The sequence below is a fragment of the Capricornis sumatraensis genome, chromosome 9 (assembly GCF_032405125.1).
Source record: "Capricornis sumatraensis isolate serow.1 chromosome 9, serow.2, whole genome shotgun sequence".
In the NCBI taxonomy this organism is placed as follows: Eukaryota; Metazoa; Chordata; class Mammalia; order Artiodactyla; family Bovidae; genus Capricornis; species Capricornis sumatraensis.
In genome coordinates this window covers 4,214,307-4,238,883 of record NC_091077.1, presented here as the reverse complement: position 1 = coordinate 4,238,883, position 24,577 = coordinate 4,214,307, and the positions used below count along the sequence as shown (strand labels likewise).

Below are 24,577 nucleotides of genomic sequence, written 5' to 3'. Positions count from 1 at the left end.
TTCCCCACTCAAATTCTCTCATCAGGACTTCCTCATCGCCAGCTGATTCATTTTGCACCTGAGTTCTCCCTGGTAAGTTTGCCTAGCTAGAGAGCAGCACCTCATCAAGATGATGCCTTTCTCCATATTCAGTGACTGCGCTTAAAATGGCGCCATGACCTTGCAGCAGACCAGGGCTTCCAGCCTCAGAGTCTTGGAACAAAGCTCTAAACTGCATGCATGCCTTTAGTTGAGAAAATAACCATGTTTAGTTCCCTACATGTGAATGTAATCTAAGACTGCACAGCCTGTAGCTGTCTTAATTCTTTTCCCTTCCTTACCCTCTTTGTACTTTGCTCTACCCGCCCGTGCTGGATTAGCCACCAGGACAATCTGGAAATAACCACTCCTACCTGCTTTATGCTGCAGTGGGAAGGTGCCCACCTCAACTCCTGATAAATATATTTTGGGTCCTATTTTTACTTTCAATATTTTTATATCAATTTGTGAAGGGAAGAAAAATACAAGGCTCTACTATTTCCATCACTCAAGGGCATCTCCATTGTGCTCATGATGGCTCTCTGCCCATGTCGGGGTTTGGTTGTATGGACATGTCCCTCCTCATTCTTTGTCTTACCCTGTACACCACACATCACTATCCTCAGGGAAAAAAAAAAGTTTCCATAAGAATTACTAATCAGTGTGTCCTTCTGAAAATAAGTGAGAAAAGTATTCAGTGGTTAAGATGTGCAAGCCACCTGGTGATCTAATTAGATATCACTAAGGGTGGGTGTGGGAGAAGGCAACGGCAACGCACTCCAGTACTCCTGCCTGGAAAGTCCCATGGACAGAGGAGCCTGGTGGGCTGCAGTCCATGGGGTCGCAAAGAGTCGGGCACGACTGAAGCGACTTCCCTTTCACTTTCATGCGTTGGAGAAGGAAATGGCAACCCACTCCAGTGTTCTTGCCCGGAGAATCCCAGGGACGGGGGAGCCTGGTGGGCTGCCGTCTCTGGGGTCACACAGAGTCAGACACGACTGAAGTGACTTAGCAGCAGCAGCAGCAGCAGAGCCACCTGGGAAGCCTCTTACTTGGCATTAGATCAACACCTTTTCTTTGTTTTCCTCCTGCGTTACTGGGCTGCTACTTCCTCCTACTTTCTTCCTACTGTTGCATGGTAACAACATCTTCTGACAGTTCTCTCTCCTCTCCCTGACTGCTTAGTACCATTCTACCCTCTGACCTCTTCTCTTTTCTGTTTATATTCATGCAAATGAATGGTTTAAAATACCATCTGCAGACTGAGGACAGATTGAGGACTCCCAACCAGTCTTACATGTTCAGCATGGGCGTCTACAATGTAACCCAGATTCACATATGTAACAGCTTACTCAAGGTCTCCACTAGGATGTCTAATTGAGATCTCAATCTTAACATATCCAAAATCATATTTTTCTTCCCCCAAACTGCCTGGGACTGAGGCATGAGAGAACAAAGGAAAAAAAGAAGGATTATGGTGAATTTTCTTATAAGGATCTTTCTAAGATCCTTATCTTGATCCAGAACTTGAGGGATTATTGTGGAACTCTGTTGAAAACCTGGTGCCCAAGGCCAGGTTTCAAACTAGGGATATTCAGGTTTTAGCTTTACCCCCAAATAAGCCTGTTATCACTTATTTTCTAGAGTCCTTAAATAGCTATTCCATGGTTTTTGTCCAGGTTTTATAGCAGCATTCACAGGAAGAGAGAGAGAATGGAGTCTACTTACTCCATATTATGCAGAGCTGGAACCTAGAATAAAAATTTTATCTTTATACAGCATTATGTTTTTCCTAAGTTAATCACCTGAATGTTTTGTTTACATTCATTTCCACAGATCCTTAAGTTTTTCAGATGTATTGTCATATGAATCAGCCATTTTTTCTACTTACTTCACTTTTACACTGTAGTCCTCCATTTGGACTCCTTGGTCCTCCTCTGATTGAGATTACTTGCTTTCTAAATTGCCTACAGGGGACGACAGAGGATGAGATGGTTGGATGGCATCACTGCCTTGATGGACATGAGTTTGAGCAAGCTCCAGGAGTTGATGATGGACAGGGAAGCCTGGTGTGCTGCAGTCCATGGGGTCGCAAAGAGTTGGACACGACTGAGTGACTGAACTGAACTTCCAACTAGATCTTCTCTTCACTAGTTTCTTGGATTGGATCCATTGCCTCTTGGATCCCATGTATTCTTCCTTACTTTACTCTGTAGTTTTTGTTGGAGAATATTCTCCAAAAGCATTCTAAGGAAACATAAGAGATGAACTTTACATCCTTGCATGTCTGAATATGTCTTCATCCTGCCTTTGTTTCAGATTAGTAGTTGATTGATTATAGAATTCCAAGAGCAGGTAAGAAGCAATGAATTTTTCTCTAAGTAGATTTGTAAACAATACCTTTGTTTCTAGTTCAATTCCTCACTCCTGCACCCTCCCATGTCCTACTCCTGTATCTAAGACCTCAGTCTTTCCCAGGCAGTGTCTTTAAGAAAAAAACTATCCTCTTTGCTCATTTTTAGGGCATAGATGTCTGTCGATGGCTTTCTGCATCTGGTGTGAGTGTAGAGGTGTTCAGTTCAGTTCAGTTCAGTTCCGTCATGTCCAACTCGTGGCATGCAAAGAGTGCAGCACGTCAGGCCTCCCTGTCCATCACCAACTCCCGGAGCTTGCTCAAACTCATGTCAATCGAGTTGGTGATGCCATCCAACCATTTCACCCTCTGTCGTCCCCTTCTTCTCCTGCCTTCAATCTTTCACAGCATCAGGGTCTTATCCAATGAGTCAGTTCTTCACATCAAGTGGCCAAAGTATTGGAGCTTCAGCTTCAGCATCAGTCCTTCCAGTGAATATTCAGGACTGATTTCCTTTAGGATTGACAGGTTTGGTCTCCTTGCTGTCCAAGGGACTCTCGAGAGTCTTCTCCTACAGCCACTATAGGGAACAGTGTGGAGATTCCTTAAAAAACTAGAAATAGAACTGCCATATGACCCAGCAATCCCACTGCTGGGCATACACACCAAGGAAACCATAATTGAAAGAGACATGTGGGCCCCAATGTTCATCGCAGCACTGTTTATAATAACCAAGACATGGAAGCAACCTAGATGTCCATCAGCAGATGAATGGATAAGAAAGCTGTGGTACATATACACAATGGAGAATTACTCAGCCATTAAAAGGAATACATTTGAATCAGTTCTAATGAGGTGGGTGAAACTGGAGCCTATTATACAGAGTGAAGTAAGCCAGAAAGAAAAACACCAATATAGTATACTAATGCATATATATGGAATTTAGAAAGATGGTGATGATAACCCTGTACGTGAGACAGCAAAAGAGACACAGATGCATAGAACCGTCTTTTGGACTCTGTGGGAGAGGGCGAGGGTGGGGTAATCTGGGAGAATAGCATTGAAACGTGTATTATCATGTGTGAAACAGATCGCCAGTCCAGGTTCGATGCATGAGACAGGGTGCTCAGGGCTGGTGCGCTGGGATGACCCAGAGGGATGGGATGGGGAGGGAGGTGGGAAGGGAGTTCAGGATGGGGAACACATGTACACGTATGGTGGATTCATGTCAATGTATGGCAAAACCAATTCAATATAAAGTAATTAGCCTCCAATTTAAATAAATAAATATATATATATATTTTAAAAAGAGTCTTCTCCAACACCACAGTTCAAAAGCATCAGTTCTTCGGTGCTCAGCTTTCTTTATAGTCCAAATCTCACATCCATATGTGACTACTGGAAAAGCCATAGCTTTGAATAGAAGGACCTTTGTCGGCAAAGCAATGTCGACATAGATGGACTTAAGTAACTCTTTGTTTTCTCTGCCTCGGCCCAGGCATACTATACCTCTCTTGTTTACCTACTACTTGTAAGCATTCAGTCTTCATGAGAGACTCTTGTGCAAATTTAACATTATATTAAAAGTTAAAATTGGCATTAATATCCAGGTATCAACATTGAAACCTAACCGTGTAGCAAATCCGAATCTTTCCATAGGTCAGTATGTTACATGGAAATTATCTTTTAGGCAAGAAATGTCTTAAGTTGGCATAGAATAGTTATAAGAAGTGTCTGGCTTTCATGTAAACAAGGAGATTCAGTAACCTGTTTTTGGAAAATATGTGTTTCCAGAAAACTATGGTACATGATTTGGAAGAAATCATATAATATTTTTTGAACCTAATGTGAAGTTAAATTTTGACCAGTTCTAAAGGGGCCAACCTTGATTGGTTAATCATATTGCCTCTGATGTTACTGTATGCCTGTATGTTATGAAACGTGTGTGAAAACAATTCTAAGATGAATACATACTGAATGAAAATGACTGAGTCTTCGCGTCAGTAGAAGCAAGTCCTCCGTCTTAATGTGATTGTTCACACAGTTCTGCTATTGGTTCTAATACTGTGTTCTACCCACTTTATTTTTTTAGAGATGAGAATTGTTTTTAAAAATGAAGGATTTAAATTTAATATATTTGCAAATATTTTTCTCCTGAGATTTGAATTATGAATGTTCAGAGTCACTGGGGAGTAAAAAAGGTGAATGAACCATATATGCTCATTATGAACCATAATAAGCAGCCACAGTGTATGAGGCACCACGAGGATATGAGAACAAATCCTTGTTGGAGTTCACAGAAATACCGGAAGTGCCGGCAAAGTCTTCATGAAACTTGGCTATGTACAGTAAGATCTTTAAAACTGGAATCAAGTGGTAAGCAATGTGGAGGACGCTGTGCATGGATACTTTTGGGACAGTCTTGTGTTTTTGTAGGGGTGATGCTCTTGGAGACATAGATTTGCCTTTCATTTCTGGAATTTCCTAGCTGTGTAACTTGGGGCAAATCTTATATATTCTAGTCTTTAGTTTCTTTCCTGATTGAAAAAAAAGAGCAGACCAGAGAATTTTAAATATCCTATCCAGTTATATTATTTCTGCCATTCTTTGTCAATGAGGATGTAGTCTGAGGATGGATCTTAAAGGGCTTTTGTTACCAATGTTATATGTTTAAACTTCTTAAGTAGGCAATGGGGATAGACTCGAATAAGTGAAGGGAATATCATAATTACACTTATTCACTAGGAAAGTGGTTTGTTAGCAAAGATGGTTATCAGGGATACCTGTGGAGGTGCTGAAAAAAAAGCAGCTATTTGTATCTTAGCCCTACTCTGACAGATCCTGTGGTAGGAAAATATTGCGGACGCCTGAGGTTAGGGGGAGACTGGATCTTGAGAGTCCAGTTACGCAGCTGTTCCAATAATTCTTCTGAGTTAAATGATAGTATCAATAGAGAAAGTGTCTGTGGCTATTGCTTGAGAAGCTGGTCATGATGCGCCTCTTCATCTTTCAGGTTTCCTGTAACCATCAGCTTTTCTTACCCTTTCTAGTCATTTTTATTCATACCATCATAGAGTAATAGGTATGTTCACATAGGTAATATTCACTGAACATATACTTTCAGTCAGGCTCTGATAGTACATCGTGCCAAGAAATTTATACAAACTCCCGGGTTTGTGGGGACAAATGGTTATCTATCAGCTGGATATGATTATCACACACACTGTACAGATTAGGAATCTGTGAGTTGTCCTAAATCACAGTGTTAAAGTAAGCATTTTAAATGTGAAGTATTTTTGAGTCTAGAAACCAAACCGCTAAGCTGTACTGTCATGGGTTGGAGACCTTGTCATTCTGGCTGCCAGAGCCATCTGCTCACCTCTTTTCTCTCTTCTTTTTATCATCTTCCTCCAGTGTAAGGTGACATCAAAAGGTGTTTCTAAGAATGCTAATGCATACGTGACTGAGAACAGGGTTATTTCAATGAATGAATGTGTCCACCACACTAGTCTGCATGCAGTACACTGTGAAAAGACTCATGCACAAAAGGTGCCTCTGAGATATTCCTAACTCAGTAACCAGAGTGTTCCTTTCAACTTAACCATCTCGCTCCTCTTTTAAAGCCCTCCCATGGAACCCTCCAATGTCTCCTCCTCTCCCCTAGAATAAAGGCAAGTCTGTAATTATCATGGCCTGCGGGGCTCCATATGATTACCCTCATTATCTCATGTGGTAGTTTTCTAAGTCCACTTGGCTAGGTTATATACTCAGCTATTCAGTCAAACTGAAACTGAAGTTTGCTCAGTGGTGTCCGACTCTTTGCGACCTCACGAACTATACAGTTGATGGAATTCTCTCGGCCAGAATACTGGAGTGGGTAGCCTATCCCTTCTCCAGGGGATCTTCCCAACCCAGGAATCGAACCGGGGTCTCCTGCAATGCAGGCGGATTCTTTACCAACTGAGCTATCAGGGAAGCCCACTGATTCAGTCAAACACTAATCAATGCGTTGTCATAAAGGTATACTGTAGATATGGTTCATACCACCAGTGTACTTCAAGGGGAGAGACGTGAATGTCTTCAATAATGTTAGTGGGCCTCATCCAGTCACCCAGTGTTGACAGCCCTGGAAGCAACAATTCATGTTTCCAGGGGGAAAAGAGATTCTGCCTCAAGACTACAGCATCAGCTACTGCCTGAGCTTCCAACCTGCCACCTGCCCTACAGATTTCCGACTTGCCAGCCCCCACAATCATGGGAGCTATTTCTTAAAATATATCTCTTGACATGAAGAATTACACACACATAGAAAGATAGTACACACATTCGATTGGGTACAGGTTAGACAGGCAGATAGTTACAAAGATGACAGATAGATCTGTTCGTTAGCCTGTCTTTTATCCATATGAACAATACATTCTCTGTATCTCTGTAATCTATCAGGGTTCTCCAGAGAAACCAGTGTGCTCTATTGGTTCTGTTTCCCTGGAGAACTCTTACTGATACACCTCACCTAGCTTTTTCACATTGTTTCCTTCTCTCAGACCTGCTCCAACCAAGCCAGGCTCTTGACTGGGTCCTCAAACCTACAGGCACACCCTCGCCCTAGGGCTGCTGCACTGGCTGCTCTGTGCACTAGACCCTTCTTCCCCCAGGTAATTGCACAGCTCAAACCCCACTTCCTTCAAGTTCCACCTTTTCAATGAAGCTTACACTTAACCACTTTATTGCAGCCCATCCCCGCTGGCCTTTTCCATTCTCCCTGCCCTGCTCTGTTTCCTTTTATCCACAGCACTTTATCACCTCCTCTCATGTATTATTTATTGTTTGTCTCCACCACTAGTATGTAAGTTTCATGAAGGAGACAGTCCTTGTCTGTTTTATAAACTGATGTATCCCAGGTGCTCAGCATGGAGTAAAAATCCAATGATAATTGTTGGAGCAACAATGAATGAGAAGTCTGTGGAGATCAATGAATCAGAGGGCCAGGGGGCTGAGATGGGGTGTTGGGACTGGTCACTTGAGGACTCCGCTTAGTGAGTAGGGTCTGTATGGACAGTGATTGGTAGGACTAGGAGGGTCAGTAGTAGATAAATGGGTCAATAACTGGGGCTTCCCAGGTGGCGCTAGTGGTAAAGAACCTGCCTGCCAGTGTAGGAGATGTAAAAGATGCGGGTTCGATCCCCGGGCTGGGAAGATCCCCTGGAGGAGGAAATGGCAACCCAGTCCAGTATTCTTGCCTGGAGAATCACAAGGACAGGGGAACCTGGCAGGCTATAGTCCACAGAATTGCAAAGAGTCAGACACAACTGAAGTGACTTGGCATGCATGCACACGGAGATCATTAAGGAGACCAGCTACAGCAGAGGCTAATTATCTTGCCCAAGGTCATCCATCTAGCAAGTTGCAGAGCTGGAACTGACCTCAAAATGTCTTAACCTTAATGCTGTACAATTCAAGATGTGGAAGCTGACGGAAGGAAGTATATGATGGAAGGGGCAAGACAATGTCTGTGGATCCCTGAAAATTTTCCCAGAATGGAAAAAAACTCAGAAGCTGATACTACAGGTAAATTCAATACTCAAGAGCTTTGGTAGAATAACTGAATGGTACTTGATCTGTCAGATTATGTCAGTGAGCAGTGCACGAGGCCATGATCCTCTAGGCTGCTGCACCCTTCCTGTAACCCCTCCTGTGACTTCTGCTTCCAAGTCTGTAGGTGGAACAGAATAGTCACAGCCTGATGCAGGTGCTGGGGGAAGGCAGGACCCGCAGCAGTGCTCCTGTAGACGTGGGGAGTTGGTGCCCTGGCATGATGATTTTGACACTGGTGTGTAGGATGAAAGGAGGGAACACAGGGAGCAGAAAGACTAGTGTCCTGAATAGTAATCCGTGAATGAAATGATGAGGCTTAACATGTCCAAATCCGGTCCCGTCACCATTAGTGCCTCTCTGCACCCCTGTTTGCCTTTTTTCATTCAATCTTCCTACTCAGTCTTCCCCTTTCAGAGCTGTGCATGCATGCTAAGTTACCTTAGTTGAGTCTGACTTTTTGTGACCCCATGGACTGTAGCCCAGCAGGCTGCTCTGTCAATGGGATTCTCCAGGCAAGAATACTGGGGTGGGTTGCCATGCCCTCTTCTAGGGATCTTCCCTATCCAGGGATTGAACCTACGTCTCTTACCTCTCCTGCATTGGCAAGCGGGTTCTTTACCATTAGTGCCACCTGGAAAGCCCAGTCACTCAGTCGTGTCTAACTCTTTGTGACCCCATGGACTGTAGGCCATCAAGCGCCTCTGTCCATGGGATTCTCCAGGCAAGAATACTGGGGTGGGTGGCCATTTCCTTCTCCAAGCCTATCTCTATTCATACGCCTTGCTTCACAGATTAAAATGGTGTCTCTGAAACTCCCGACCTATTTGTCATAGATTTCAGTACTCTGCCATGTCCGTGCTGGAGACGACTTCCCCCTAAAAGCCCAAGAGGTGGGAAATAGTTACCCTTGGGAATATTTCATATTTAGATGCAAATATGTCAGTATGACAGAATATTCCTCAAGAGGCTTCTTTCTATAAAATGATGGTAGAAACATTCACTTGGAATCGTGCATTTTATTCCATCTTAGAGGGAATTTTGCAAATCAATAACTATATACAGAAGCAACAGAAATCCCAAATCACACTTTTAGGAAAAGTTACATTTATTTAATAAGAAATTACTGAGTAAAGTGAGAGACAATGACTGTAATGAATTTGAGAGAATTTTCCAAAGATCACAAAATGTAATATATGTAACAAAGTTGTAGTGAATGTATCCCCAAGAAAATCACACTATGAAAATGAATAAGAATATAAATAATATTAAAAAAATCTTTCCTAGGGGGAGGTTACAAGGGCATAATGAAAGTTTTCTAAATTATGAATTTATTCATTATCTTGATTATTGTGATGATTTCACGAATAGTTACATATGCTAAGACATATTAAATTGAACCTTCTACATGCAGTTTATTGTATGTCAATTATATCTCAATAAAGCTGTTTCGTTGGGGTTAAAAAACATTTAAAAAATCCCTCCTGTACAAATCTCAACACATTGGATGTACTGAATAAAAGCTTGTATCAAAATGTAATCTTACTCTGCTTTAGAGAACTCAAGCTGCAGAAAATACTGGGATTGTAAGGTGGAAAAGCCAGCAACCAGAACCCCATTTTCACTGGAACATATAACCCACACAGAGGAGAAATCATTCAAGGGCCATGAATGTGAGAAAGCCTACAAGTATAGCCCAGCTCTTATTCAACAGAGAAGGGAACACACAGGCAGAATGCCTTATAAATTCCACAAACTTTGGAGAAAAAACTTTTTTTCAGGGGTTCAAATTGATTGGATACTGGAGAAGGCAAACTCCAATATGTGTGCAAATCACATGGAAAACCCTGCAGGGATCTGTCAACCCCCACTGAACGGTGAAGAAATGATCCAAGGGAGAGATCTTAGGTACACACTGAATGCGGGAAAGCCCTCTTCCAGGAGTCAGACCTTTATACACATTAGAGAATTCAGAAAGGAGAGAAGTGTCACAAATGTACTAAATATGACAATGCCTTTGGCAATAGAGGATGCCCCCACTGCACACAAAATGGTGCGTGCCTCTTCTATGAGTGGACTGAGTGTGAGAAGGCCAGAAGGCAGAACTCACTGTGCCTCAAAGAATTCACATCAGAGAGGCCAGTCTGAGTGAAATTGGGAGGTGCTACAGTCTTCAGCAGGAAGCCAGGACTCTAAGTCAGAAACTTCATATGGTGGGGTGGGGGGTGGGTGAAGAAATCCTCTAAACGTGGAAAAGCTTTTACTAAGAAATAATCCAAATTCTAAGTCACAGAATTCAGAGTGGGGAAAACCACAAAAATGTAAAAACTGTGGAAAGGTTTCCAATTAGAAGTCAAGACTCACTGCATAACAGAATTTATACTGAGAGAAAGATCAAGAAAACAACAAATACAGGAAAACCTTCATTTGGAGATGAGAGCTCATTGTTCTCTTAAGAGTTAATGTAGCAGAGAAACCCTGCTAAAGCACTAATGTGGAAAAGCCATCAGCAAGAAAATACACCTCATTGTACATCAGAAAACCTACACAGGAGAGAAGCTGTATGAAATAATGAATTTTGGTAAGCACCCAGCAATACATGAAATGTCAAACTCGCACTGCAGAGAATTCCTAGGAATACAACAAATGTGGGGAAGGAGAATCTGTACACCAAAAATGTTATTCTGAGGAGAAGCCCTTTTAAAGAATGCAGAAACACCTGGTCCTAAGGTCAAAATGGATTATGCAGAGATTCTGTCTAGGGAAGAGCCTCTGTTGGATGAAGTACAGCTGAATCTTCAAAACCAGTTCCAAACATCAGCCACTAGAGAATCTATACTGATAAATAACAAGAGTCAATTTAACAAATTCAAATTCTACCCCAGGGAAATAAAATTCCATAACTTAAACCAAACCTTTCGTTAAAAATAGATGACTGAAAAATGCATTTGACGTCCAAGCACTTTCCTTTCCATGCCTCATGCCTGCTTTTCCAAGGCGATCTCCCAGTAAATATTGGGAGAGAACAGTTTGGATATTCATCCCAAGTTATCCACTTGGAATGAATCTTCACCGTGGACGCAACTTCCTCTGTAACTTGTCCCAACCTAGAACTTGAGAACAGGCATCAGGGGAGGGCAAATACCACATTGATAGTTTATTCTCACGCCACTACCACCACACAAGTGTATCTCATCTTCTTAAAGTTCAGGGTTAATTTAAGTGAATACACATGGGAAGGGGAGAAAAAAAAAAAAGCTGTTCTCTAAGTATGACATCCCCCTGATCCCAGGAGAAAAGAGGTCAAAGAAAAGATTCTGCCACAAATAACCTCATGGGGCACCCCAGTTCCCTCTGTCCCGTGCAGGCCCATCTTCTCCCACAGGGCTCTCATGCGAGGCTCAATCCCTCTGTACCAGCAAAATATTTACCCAAGCCCAAATTACACAGTCCAAAATACAGAGCCACAGAGCTCTTGTGGAAACTGCTCCTCTCCGATTCCAGCCCTGTATTTCATTCTGGAGTCTACACGTTCTCATATGCTGCTCACTCCCTAGATTCTGGTGGTTGATCAAGGTGGAGGAAATCCACTCACACTAGGCCAAGCCCAAGGCTTCACCACGATCTCTAACTTCAACCCAGTGAATATAAGTTTAGTCCCTCTCCAGAAGAGGATTCTCTCGGTGCCTGTTCTTGGCAAGATGGAAGCATGAAGCCAAGACCCACAGAAAACGGGGCTGAGATGTGTCGTGTGGGTCCAGGCCAGTTCCATCTTGCTAGGCCTGGCCTTTGCAGACTCCCCACCCTGATTGCTCACTGCAGATCTGGACTCTTCACAGCTTCCCTTATGAAGCAAGGAAACAAAGGCAAAAGAGGAGGGGGAACAAGTGTCCCATTTTTCTCCTACTTGCTACTTGGGGCCTCTGTGTCCTCACCCTTGGGTGGGGCTGCCACTGTGGAGGTCGTCTTGAGGCTCCGTTTCCGCTTCTGCACGTTCTGCTCCGGGTGGAACAGGATGACGTAGGTCTTGGGTACATACAGCATGCCGAGGGACACGGATGCACTCAGGCTTAAGGACACAGTCAGTGTCGTGGTTTGGATGTAGATCTAAGCCACAGAGGAAAGGACCAGGTGGACTCAGCCCAGCTCTCACCCACCCTCTGCCCCCACACAGCCTGGAAGTGAGTCCATTTCAGTCAGCTGAATGGGAATGACCGCACGATAAAGGAGAGCAGTGTAAACAAAGGCCTTCATGGCATGACGACTTGACAGTAACCGTGTGGCTCTGGCGTAGGCAGGAAGAAGGGAAAACAACACATGACTGAGTGGACAAGTGACCAAGGGAAGCAAGAGGTTTATTCACAGAGAGCCACACCTAGGGCAACAGTGCACAGGCCTGAAAAGGGCTAGAGCATGTTAATAAATGAATGAACATGTTTTCAAGTATGCAAATGAGTGAATTAATACAACCTGTATAAAGGAACAAGTGGGCAAACAAAGGGATCATGAAGTGAAAAAATGAAAGTTCCATGGGGCATATGAATAAACGAATGCATAGTGGTCAGGCAAATGAACTGACAGATGGATTGGCAGAGATAAATCTATGAAAAGGTAACAATAAAAAAAAGTTCATTGGTGGGTAGAAGCATGGATGAACAAATGAATGAATGAACAAAGGGCAAGGGAAGGAGAGAACGACCAGAGGGAACCTAGAAAGACAAATGAGTACATGAATGAATCAGCCAAGCAAACACTCAATCATTCATATGGGCCCAGCACTTAGAACAGTTGAGCCGCTCCATGGACAAGCAGGAAACAAACAAGATCGTGAAACCCAGTGAGGTCGGGACCCAGATTACCTTCTCAGCTGATTGGGCCGTGCCAAAGAAGATAGGCACAAAAGCCAGCCAGATGATACAGGTGGTGTACATGGTGAAGCCAATGGGCTTGGCCTCATTGAAGGTCTCGGGCACGCCACGGGCCTTGATGGCGTACACCGTGCACGTGACCATGAGCAGGAGGCTGTAGCCCAGGCAACCAATGAGGGACAGATCAGACATGTCACACTTGAGCACACCTCTGGCCTGTTCTGGGTCCACCGTCCGCTGCTCTTCATAGTCAATCACACTGTGCGGGGGCTGGGCCCCCAGCCAGGCCAGCACTCCAACCACCTGCAGGAGGCAGCATGGTTACCAAGGACACACCCAGACTCACCCTCGACTGAGGTCTCTGCCAGGGTAGGGTCTTTTCAAGGCTCCTGGCCTGCTGAGTGGAATGCTCAGGCCTGAGGCCACTGTGGAGACGGCAGGGTTGTCCAGGAGGGGGCTGCCTGGGCAAAGGCCAGTGACACGGGCAGGTGGGGAGGAGGGGCTGCAGTGGAAGTATGTGCTGGGAACATCAGGGCTGACTGGGTAAGGGGCCTAGATGTCGTCTTCCTGGATTCCAACCACTCAGTTCAGTTCAGTTCAACTGCTCAGTCGAGTCCAACTCTTTGCGACCCCATGAATCGCAGCATGCCAGGCCTCCCTGTCCATCACCATCTCCCGGAGTTCACTCAAACTCAGTCCATCGAGTCAGTGATGCCATCCAGCCATCTCATCCTCTGTTGTCCCCTTTTCCTCCTGTCCCCAATCCCTCCCAACATCAAAGTCTTTTCCAATGAGTCAACTCTTCGCATGAGGTGGCCAAAGTACTGGAGTTTCAGCTTTAGCGTCGTTCCTTTCAAAGAACACCCAGGGCTGATCTCCTTTAGAATGGACTGGTTGGATCTCCTTGCAGTCCAAGGGACTCTCAAGAGTCTTCTCCAACACCACAATTCAAAAGCATCAGTTCTTCAGTGCTCAGCTTTCTTCACAGTCCAACTCTCACATCCATACATGACTACTGGAAAAACCATAGACTTGACTAAACAGACCTTTGTTGGCAAAGTAATGTCTCTGCTTTTCAATATGCTATCTAGGTTGGTCATAACTTTTCTTCCAAGGAGTAAGCGTCTTTTAATTTCATGGCTGCAGTCACCATCTGCAGTGATTTGGAGCCCCCCAAAATAAAGTCTGATACTGTTTCCACTGTTTCCCCATCTATTTCCCATGAAGTGATGGGACCAGATGCCATGATCTTAGTTTTCTAAATGTTGAGCTTTAAGCCAACTTTTTTACTCTCCTCTTTCACTTTCATCAAGAGGCTTTTGAGTTCCTCTTCACTTTCTGCCATAAGGGTGGTGTCATCTGCATATCTGAGGTTCTTGATATTTCTCCCAACAATCTTGACTGCAGCTTGTGTTTCCTCCAGCCCAGCGTTTCTCATGATGTACTCTGCATATTAGTTAAATAAGCAGGGTGACAATATACAGCCTTGACATACTCCTTTTCCTATTTGGAACCAGTGTGTTGTTCCATGTCCAGTTCTAACTGTTGCTTCCTGACCTGCATATAGGTTTCTCAAGAGGCAGGTCAGGTGGTCTGGTATTCCCATCTTTCAGAATTTTCCACAGTTGATTGCGATCCACACAGTCAAAGGCTTTGGCATAGTCAATAAAGCACTAGTGCCATTTACTGAGCTATACAAGGTGGCAGAGGGTGAGCCGATTAGATAGCATCTCTGACTCGATGGACATGAACTTTCAAACTCCAGGAGATAGTGGAAGACAGAGGAGCTGGCCTGCTGCAGTCCATGGGGTCGCAGAGTCAGACACAACTTAGTGACTGAACAACAACAAGCAAGGGAACGTGGCTGTAGGCAGAGGCTCTGGAACTGTGGCCCTAAACATACCTCCTCCATCTACCAAACAGGAACCCTCATAATCTGTTGTGAGGATGTGACGGCAGCTTAGGGGAGGAGTCAGTGCATGTCACAGTAATTTAGGACAAGGCCCAGCAGAGATGCTCCTCTCCATGGAGGCAGGATTGTGTGTTCTGCAGACATGAAAAGACTAGCTGGATCCAATCTAACCGTATGGGACACCTCATTCCTGAGGACCCCCTTCCTTCTCCAGATCCAAAGAACTGTTGAGCAAGACATCATGAAATCATGTGGGAATGCATAGTGAAACTCAAAATAGAGAGGCACCGGACAGAGAGTGGTACGAATGTAAGCTTATGCTGGGTGGCCAGGGAGGTCAGAGTCAGTCACAGGCCCTAACAAGGAGCTAACAGAGAATGAATTCCTTCACAGTGAGGGGAGACATGACCTTGAGCCAAGGAAATCTGGGCAGCAGGAACCAAGCTGCTGCTAAGTCGCTTCAGTCATGTCCGCCTCTGTGCGACCCCATAGACGGCAGCCCACCAGGCTCCGCCGTCCCTGGGATTCTCCAGTCAAGAACACTGGAGGGGTTGCCATTTCCTTCTCCAATGCGTGGAAGTGAAAAGTGAAAGTGAAGTCGCTCAGTCGTGTCCGACTCTTAGCGACCCCATAGACTGCAGCCCACCAGGCTCCTCTGTCCATGGGATTTTCCAGGCAAGAGTTCTGGCGTCGGGCATAAAGGTGGGACCTGGGAAAAGCTGTCCTATACATTTGTGCAGGCCATTCACCGAATAAGAATGCTTGATTTGGGAGGAATGAAGCCGAACCCTAGCCAACACTTCAGTGCAATGCTGTGTGTCTGGCGTAGGGCTATGTGAGCCTGGAGGAAAGGAAGTTTTTAAAGGAATTTGTACATCCAGAAGGAGCATCTTTTTGTGATTCTCCCAAAAGCAGAAGCTCCATGAACAAGGGACTAATAAAATAAAACTCCACCCACTGTCTAGAAAGGAAGCAGGGAGGCTCCTCTTATAGCTCCTCTAAATGGGGGAGAAAGTTGCCCCTGAGAAATGAAAACTCAAGGCCTATGATACATGCGCATAGCAGCCCAGATGCACCTCAGTGAGTTTGCAGCCTGAGTAACTGACAGAAGAATTAGCATCCAGTGCACGTGACAAACTCCTATAAAACAACAGAAAGTGAGCAAAGCACAGGAGCAGGCACAGGCACATCACGGAAGACGAAACCTCAAAGGCCAGCTGCACTAGAAAGGCGAGACGAATTAAATAAGGAGATATCCTTTCACATCCATTATATTGCTGAATAACCGGGTGACGGTGAACGTGTGCATCTCTGAAAAGGTTTGGGATTTCTAGAAAGGGAGGTCTAAAGCAGGAAGTCCATAGGTAAGCCAGAGGAGAGCGCTGAATGTAAGCACCTCCATCCTGGGGCGAAGGGTGCCACGGAGGTTTCAGGCAGGAAGCAGTGAGGTGCCTTCTGAGGACGGGCTGGGCACTGAGGTGCTGGCCCTGACGGAGGACACTCAAACCCGTCTATTTACTGGAAGAGGGCAGCACCTTCCAGGTGTGGACATTTGCATGGACTGAGGCCCATGGGTGGGAAGGGTGCAGAGGTAGGCAGGAAGAAGAGCTTTCTTGGAGTGGAGAAAGAGCTGTGTCTGATGACTTGAGCCCCCGACTTGGCCCTGAGATTTGGGCTGTCTCTGCAATGTCACACACACACACCTGTCTCCTAGTACCCTTTACATAACACGGGAGCCGTTTCCAAAGTTCTATTACCATCTCAGAGGAAACCCAGAAGGAATTCTGCTTTTGCTGTACATATAGCATTACATTCTGGCTATTTATGGAACTGGATGCTTCATTCCACAGTAATATCATCAGACCCTATGCCTCTCATCCAGGTTACCCAGTGACTGACTGGGCAGCAGAAACTCCCCTTATGGAAATAGATTCTCTGCTTAGGGGAAATTCATCAGGCATCTCTTTGCCCTCGGAGCCAAACTGTGGAACATCATGTTCAGTTTATGAAAATTATTTCACTGTTTTACAGAAGAATCACTGGATGCTTGCACTCCCCACCTTAGGAGGAAACAACTGCTCCTAAATGAGTTCTACTTACAAAAACAGCAGCCCCCTAGCTCCTGGTGCTTTTTTTTAAAAAAACATAGAGACCAAAATAGAAGAGTGAGTCTGATCTTTAAAGTGGAAGTCAGTGCCCTTACCCTCAGCCCCAATCCCATCTGCCAGCCCTTCAACTTGGAGCCTGCGGACTCACCTGCACGGAAGTGAGGCTGAAGGTGATGACGAGCTGCGAAGTGGGGCTGATGAAGGGCGGAGGGGTGACCGAGCGCTTCCCTTGCTCAAAGATGCGGTAGATGCGGTTGGTCTTGGTGAGCAGGGCCGAGTAGCTGAGCGAGGTGCCGAGGCCGAGGAACAGTCTGCGGGTGGCGCAGACCGCCGCTCCGGGCTCAGCCACCATGAGGAAGGTGATGGCATAGATGAGGAAGATGCCGGTGAGGAGGACGTAGCTGAGCTCACGGCCAGAGGCGCGGACGATGGGTGTGTTGTTGTGCCGCACAAAGGTGCCCACCACGGTGGTGGTGGCCATGATGCCCAGCACGGCCAAGAGGAGGGGCGGGGCCGCCCAGGGCGAGGACCAGGAGAGGCGGACCACCGGCGTGGGGCGGCAGCCCGTGTGGTTGCGCGTGGGCCTCATGTGCCCTGGGCAGGCCTCGCAAGTGAACTCATCCACCTGGAAGCGGTACCCGTCGCAGGCCTCGCAGTGCCAGCAGCAGGGGACGCCCTTCACCATCTTTTTCCGCTCCCCCGGCCCACAGGGGAGGCTGCACTGAGACTCGGGCACCTCTCGGGGGTCTCCTGACCACTGCAGGGCTTCCACCTGGGACAGGACAGCGCCGCCTGTGACTCCCGCCTCCAGGAAGGTGGGCCCGCCTCCCTGCGCCCAGAGCTCAGCCTGTGCCACTTACATCCAGCCTGAGGGTCTCCGCCCACTGGCCCACCGCCTGGTAGCTGCCACTGCCTGCACTGCCATTGGTCGCCTGGTACTGGAAGATGTCATATCGCCCAGGTGCGTCCCCATTCTCATTGAACATCACAGGGGTTCCCGCGCTGCCTGAAAGGAGAGCCTGTCATCTTCGGCTGGTTCTCTAGCCCATGGAAGGCCAGGACAAAGGAGGAGCTTAGCCAGCACGTGAGAAGGTGCTCGGTATCACCTATCATCAGGGAAATTGTAATCAAAACCCCAGTGAGATTCCTCCTCACACCCGTTTAGGATGGCCACTGTCGAAACAACAGAAAGTAAGTGTTGGCAAGTATGGAGACATTGAAACCCTGTACTCCACTGATGGGAATGTAAAATGATGCAGTAACTATGGAAACCAATATGGTGGTTCCTCGAGAAATTACACTGGAGTACCACATGATCTAGCAATTCCAATTCTAGGTATATACCCAAGAAAACTGAAAGCAGGGACTTGAAGAGAAGTCTATACACTTGTTAGTTCACAGTAACATTATTCACAGTAGCTAAAACACGGAAGAAATGCAAGTGTCCGTTGACAGATGACTGGATAAGCAAATTGTGGTCTATACATGCAATGTAATATTATTCAGCCTTAAGAAGGAAGGAAATTCTGACACTTTCTACAACATGGATGAACCTTAAGAACACTGTGGTAAGTGAAATAAGCCAGTCACAAAAGGACAAATACTGTGTGATTCCACTCATCTGAGGTACTTAGAGTGGTCAAATTAATATTGACAAAAGGTGGAATGGTGGTTGCCAGGGGCTGGGAGAGAGGGACATGAGGCTTAATGTGTGACGGGTGCAGAGTTTCAGTTTTGCATAGTGAAGAGTTCTGGAGACTGACCGCACAAGTGACACCATTCAACTGTACTCTATGTGTCCATGCGTGCTAAGTAGCTTCAGTCCTGTCTGACTCTTTGCGACCCTATATACTGTAGCCCGCCAGGCTCCTCTGTCCATGGGATTTCCCAGGCAAGAATACTGGCGTGGGTTGCCATGCCCTCCTCTAGGGGATCTTACTGACCCAGGGATCAAATCCACATCTCTTTCCTCTCCTGCATTGGGAGGCAGGTTCTTTACCACTAGAGTCACCTGGCAAGCCAACTGTTTGTGTATGTTACTACAATTAAAAAAAAAAATAAGAAAGCTTAGGTATCTAGGTAAGAGGAAGAGTTCCGACTTCGAAAGGTACTGATTTGAACAATAAGCCTTATTTCTTTTAGACACTTGTTCTACTACCTTGCAGAGCTATTCTGGAGTGATATTATGTCATGCTCTTTTACTTTATTTATTTAGCCTCACAGCATGTGGGATCTCAGTTCCCAGCCAGGGGTCAAATCCATGGTCCCTGCAGTGAAAGCGCAGAGTCTTAACGGCAGGATTACCAGGGAAGTCTTAAATCATGCTCTTTAACAGGGAGCTTAGCAGAGAGAAGATGCTCAACACTTGGTGGAAGAACGGTTTTTTATTTTCTAAAGGATAGTAATTGAACACGATGTGAAGCTTTCCCCACAAACCATAAGCACAGCTGAGTCTATCTGCGCCTTTTCAAAAACCCTTACTCTGAGCCCTGACCACGTATCAGGCCCCTGGTATCAGGGGGACACGGATCCATACCCTGTGCTCAGGCAGCACAGGCCTGGCTGGGGAGGCATTTGGAAGCCTCAGGCGTGGAGTGGGACGCCTGTCCACAGTGCGGGCAGTGCCCTGAGAGACCAGACGATTCCACACTCTCTGCAGTGGTGCAAAGAGTTGTGTGCAACCCTCTGAGAGATCCAGACAAGAAGGGTCACAAACAAGTTCTTCAGAACCTGGAATCTGCAGCCTGGGGCAGGGGTTACTCAAGCCTGGGGAACAAGAAGTGCCAAAAACTGGTCCCCAGAACTTGGCCCAAGCCTCCAGCTCTCAGGCCCAGGTGCTCCCACTATCCCCTTCTGCTCTGCCATTCCTTCCATCCTGGGCTGTCCCAGGTCCTGAGAACTCCAACCCCGCAGGCTTCCCCTCACTCACACAGGGGCTCTGGCTCCCACTCACCATTGAAACGCACAGCCCGAATATACTGCAGCAGTGTCCGACCATCAGTGGGCTCCATTGCTGGGCACAGCCCTGTGTGCCCGGGGCAGAGAGCCTGGTGCATGCTGTGGAGGGCGTGGGCAATGGCGTACACAGCATCAATCACAAACTGCACCTTCCCTTCCTGCTCGTAGGCAGAGTCCCGGCCGATGCGTTCCTCACCTGTCCTACGGATGCCCAGAGGAAGCGTGCCTGGCCCCCAGGTGCCCAACCTATCTTCCCACCCTCTCCCTCTCCACCCTCACCACCCACCCTGGGCAGCTCTCACCTGTGCATTTGCGGGTGGAATCGTCAGACTGGGTACCTGAGCTAGTCAGTTTGCAGTTAAAATTCTCTTCCCAGAACTCAGCAAACCAGATGTTTCGGCGGTTGTTCTCCAGGGATCGAGTCATGAAGTACTGGTCAAATCCTGAGAGAGAGGGAAGGAGGAAGGAGGGGAGGCACCCATATGAGCCAGCCATGGCCCACCACTTGTGTCCCTTCAACACCCGCTGACTTTACAGCTGGGGATGCCCAGGTGATCAATTTCTGGCCTGGCTGATGAGTTCAAAGTCATCTAGGGACTCTGCAGTAAATTTTGCCAACTCTGAGCCTCACCACATAAAGGAATTTTTTGCTGCCTTGTCTTTCCTGGTTAGGATGCTGCTGTGAAGATGTAATGGGTGGAGCTTCAGCAGCCACTTTGTGAATAAGACATCACAATCAAGAAGACATATAGCAACTACAGAGGATGGTGGGACAGAAGGGAGGACAGAGCTCACGATTCTGAGAACATCGTTGACTCATTGCCCCAAACATGAAGTTTCCCCTACTTTGAGACCTCTTGTCTTGTGATGGAATACATTTATTGCTAAAACTACTCCCAGTCTAGTTTGTTGCCTACAGTTGAATGCATTCTAAGGGAAAGAAAGAGTGTAAGGGTGTGTGTGCACCTCCAAGAGCCTGGGAGCCCCTGGAAGTCAGGGCTCAGTATTGACAAGGGCCTGTACTTCATAAAATAGCCCTGAAGTACCGCATCAAGGTGTCTTCAGTTTAGCCTCTGGGGAAATGAGCAATCCGAATGTAAAGCGACCATCTTTTTTGCATTCTTCCAGATATTCACGGGTGGGATGGTGGAGGAGGGGTGGAGAGGCAGGCCTCATTAGTTGATCAGTAGGACAGTAAGTCCCACATCCTTGTTTTCTCTCCCTGTCACACTCATCTTCAAATTAGAGTGCCTTCGGCAGAACCCAAATGCAGGCACTGATTAAAACAAACAAAACTTAACAATTCTGCACCCTGTACAGTGGTGTGTGCATTTCCTCATTTGCCGATCCATTTCAAACACTGTTTGGAGGGATGTGTTCATAGACTCTCAGGACTCTAGGATTCCCAGAAGAGACCCTGGGTCTTGGTACAATTTTATAGAAGGGGACAATGAGCACCCCCAAGAGGGGACCATTGTGGGCAGGTAGATATGGGTGGGAGATGGAGGGGAGGGCATGACTCCACTCACCATCAATGGAGGCCCTTTTGGGCAGGATGGTGATCGCCCCCACGGCCACATCCTCCAGGTTCAGGACGGGTGAGATCTTGGCTCCCCAGCTGTCTGAGCCAACCCACAGGAAGTGGCCAGTCAGGTTGGCCTGGCGTGCAGCCTCCAGAACCCTCCTGGAAAGAACAGGTGAGGGATGCCCTGAGGTCCTCCTCCTACGTAAGCCTGGTCACTTTTTCTCCTCTCGCCATCTATCCCACTCTGCACCACTCAGCAGACCCTTGCTTATCAGGAAACGTAGGATGCAGGGAGTTTCGGACACTGGGTTTCTCAGGTAGAAAAAGGCAGAGCCAGGCTCTGACTCCAGGCCTGCCCTCTTGTGCTGTGCATGGCTCCACGCTGTCTTTAAGAAGAGCCTGCCTTCTCCTGCTGCGGTTCAGGCTGGGGGCCATACCTCCTGCTGATAACTCCCCGAGAGTTGTTCCCTGAGAATCATTACATGTGCCCACCAGTCTCTTCCCCACTATTAATTATAGAAGTAGATGTGTATTCTTATGTTTCTCTGGCTAGGCTTGGAGCATTGTGACCCAGACTAGGCCGGGTTCATTTCTGGGGCCACCAGACACAGACAAAACAGGAGAAAAGGTATGCGGAGGCAGGAAGGTAGGCGGGGAAGAAAGAGGGGAGGGAGGCTGTACATGGCTGGGATACGGGAGACGAGGCAGCAGGGTCTCCAAGAAGAGCTACAGAAGAACACGCCCTCTCGCCCACCTGATGTCATCCTCGTTGGCGAAGATGATGATGCCCCGGGCGTTCGGTGTCTCCATGAGTCTCTTGATGACTTTATTGAATTCTCCTGGTTTTGGTTCCCTGGGAATCTTGATGGACTGGGCAATACAGACCCCCCCTGGGTGTCGGAGATGCCAAAGTCAGTCATTCACCCACCAAGGCCACCACCACACAGGACTGTGGCAGGGACTGAGTCTTCCGAAGGAAAGGGTGCCTGCCCACAGGGAGCACCATCCAGGCTCCCCACTATAAACCCAGAGCCCCGCCTCACAGCTTGCGCCCTGTCTGACGGCCTTTGCATAGGCCCCTTCAGGCCTCAGACCACCCCCCTCTGCCCTGGCCCCAAGCTCACCAGCCTCTCGAGAGATCTGCACAAAAGCCTCAACCCCGCTCTCGCCATAGTTGCCCTCAGAGGCCAGCGTGGACACGTAGTTCCATCCCAATGCCCGCACTATGTCCACCATGGCCTGGGCCTGGTAGGAGTCAGGAGGCACCACGCGGGAGAAGAAGTCATAGCGTGTGGAGTCGCTGAGCTCAGGGGCCGTGGAAGCGTAGCTGATTTGGGGGATCTAGAGGGAGGAAAGACACCCGGGCTGTGGGGTGGAGGGTCAGTCACCCTAGGGAGGGAAGGCAGTGAGGACCCAGGACCCAGGACCCAGGGATAGAGAGCTCAGGGCAAGTGGGAGCAGCCTCTCCACACGGAGAGGCTGGAAGATGCAGAGAAAGACCTGCATTTTGTGAATGGCACTAATGCAACATGGGGTTCAAGTCCAGTCTGCAGCTGCCAGGCACTGGCTGCAGCTTTCGCCCGGGTAAAGGGGCCTCTGTCAGCCCCAGAGGAAGACAGGTTTCCCCAGTTCACACAAAGGGGTGGTCTGCGGAGGCGGGCATCAGCCCCAGGAGGGGCTGAGCAGGCAGGAGAGCTGGGGAGGGGCTGTTTGATTGAAGGTTGTGTCTGGTCTAACAGAGGGGCCTGTTTGGAACTGGGTTTATCCCAGTGCATTAGAGTGACTAATAATGGGGATTATGGCTGAGCTGATTCAGGAGAAAGGATGGAGGCACTAAGTGTGAAAAGAGACCCGTGGTGGGAGAGGCTAGCAGAGCAGAGGAGTGAATCCCTCATATTAAAGAAAGGCACAAGCAAACATCAACAAAACCAACACACACGAAAAAGGGAGCACGTGGGGGCTGGTGTGAAGGTCAGAGACGCGGAGGTTCTGGAAGAAGCAGATTGGGACTGGTCCAGGGGAGACAGAGATGTCTGAAGCTGAAACAGAGAAAGGGTGGAGTATGGAGACGTTATGGAAAGCGGAGGGGAAGAGCGAGGAGGAAAAGAGGAAAGGGAGAAGAGAGAGAACGAGAGAAAAGGAGGCAGAGGAAGGGCCATGGGCAATTAATGGACGCCGTAGTTATCCCGGCACTCTAGACACTTTCATCTTCAGAACAATCTTCCCAGACAGGCTTGCGTCTGGCCCAGGGAGCAGGGCTTCTTGGCTAACTAGAGTGATTCTCGAAAGGAGACTAGACCTCAGGCACCCCCCAAGGCAAAGACAAGGGAGAGACGCTGCACCCGGGGCGCGCCCCGGGCTCTCACCGCGAACAGGCGCAGCACGTTGGCGACCATGATGGAGACAGAGCTGGCCGAAGCGCCCACGACAGCCACCACGCGCTCCGGGGGCGCGGTGCGCAGCGGGGAGACCCCGCCGGGGCAGCGCACGGCAGCCTCCTCGCCGTCGCGGCCGCGGATCAGCGCCTGCACGAAGCTCAGCGCCTGCTCCAGCGCGTACGTGTCCCGCGAGCAGGTGTCGAGCAGCCTGGCGCCCAGGCGCACCCCGGGCAGCAGCTCGGGGTCGGCGTTCACGCGGTCCAGGGCGTACAGCATGGCCTCGAGCCGGTGCACGCCCTGCTCCTTCTTCAGCTGCCCGCACGCCCTGCCCGCCGCGCCGCGAGCGTGCACCGGGAACAGTCCGCCCAGCGTGAGGCCGCCCGCCAGGCGCACCGAGCCCGCGGCGCCCACCGCTCCCGCCTGCGCCAGCGCCAGCAGCAGCGGCAGCAGCGCCGGGACCGCGGCCATCGGCTCGGGGGCTGCAGGAGGAGGACGGGGCGGGGACGGGAACAGACGGGGAGCACGCTCTGATCGTGGGCCAGAGGAAGGACCCGGGTCGGGGGAAAGAGGAGGGAGCCCCACAATCCTTGAGGACAGGGGAGGTGCGCAGTATATAAATGTTGGCCGAGCCAGCTGGAAGAGAGGCGAGGCATCAATTCAGCCAGTCTGCCCGGGACACCTGGCTCTCACACCCTCTGACCCTCAATCCCCGGGTCCGCCCCTCCCGACCACCTGTCTCAGGCGCTGCAGTCCTGCCCATCCCCAGCGCCCACCCAGGCCCCCTCTGAAGCCACACTCACCTCCGCCAGCCGCAGTCGGTTCAGTGACAGACGCAGAGGGCCCCGAGAGAGAGGATTTAAGGATT

At 48.2% G+C, this 24,577-nt stretch overlaps 1 protein-coding gene across 1 annotated transcript; it reads right to left on the bottom strand.

The window, feature by feature from the left end:
- Positions 1-11,866: 11,866 nt before the first annotated feature.
- On the bottom strand, positions 11,867-24,180 carry GRM6 (glutamate metabotropic receptor 6). The gene is made up of 10 exons (XM_068980011.1): positions 23,701-24,180; positions 22,459-22,675; positions 22,089-22,224; positions 21,339-21,493; positions 20,112-20,252; positions 19,805-20,005; positions 17,712-17,857; positions 17,000-17,623; positions 12,823-13,134; positions 11,867-12,070 (listed from the first exon to the last, which is right to left on the bottom strand). Exons 1-10 carry the CDS (start codon positions 24,178-24,180, stop codon positions 11,867-11,869), a joined length of 2,616 nt encoding a protein of 871 aa, XP_068836112.1.
- Between the last annotated feature and the right edge of the window lie 397 nt (positions 24,181-24,577).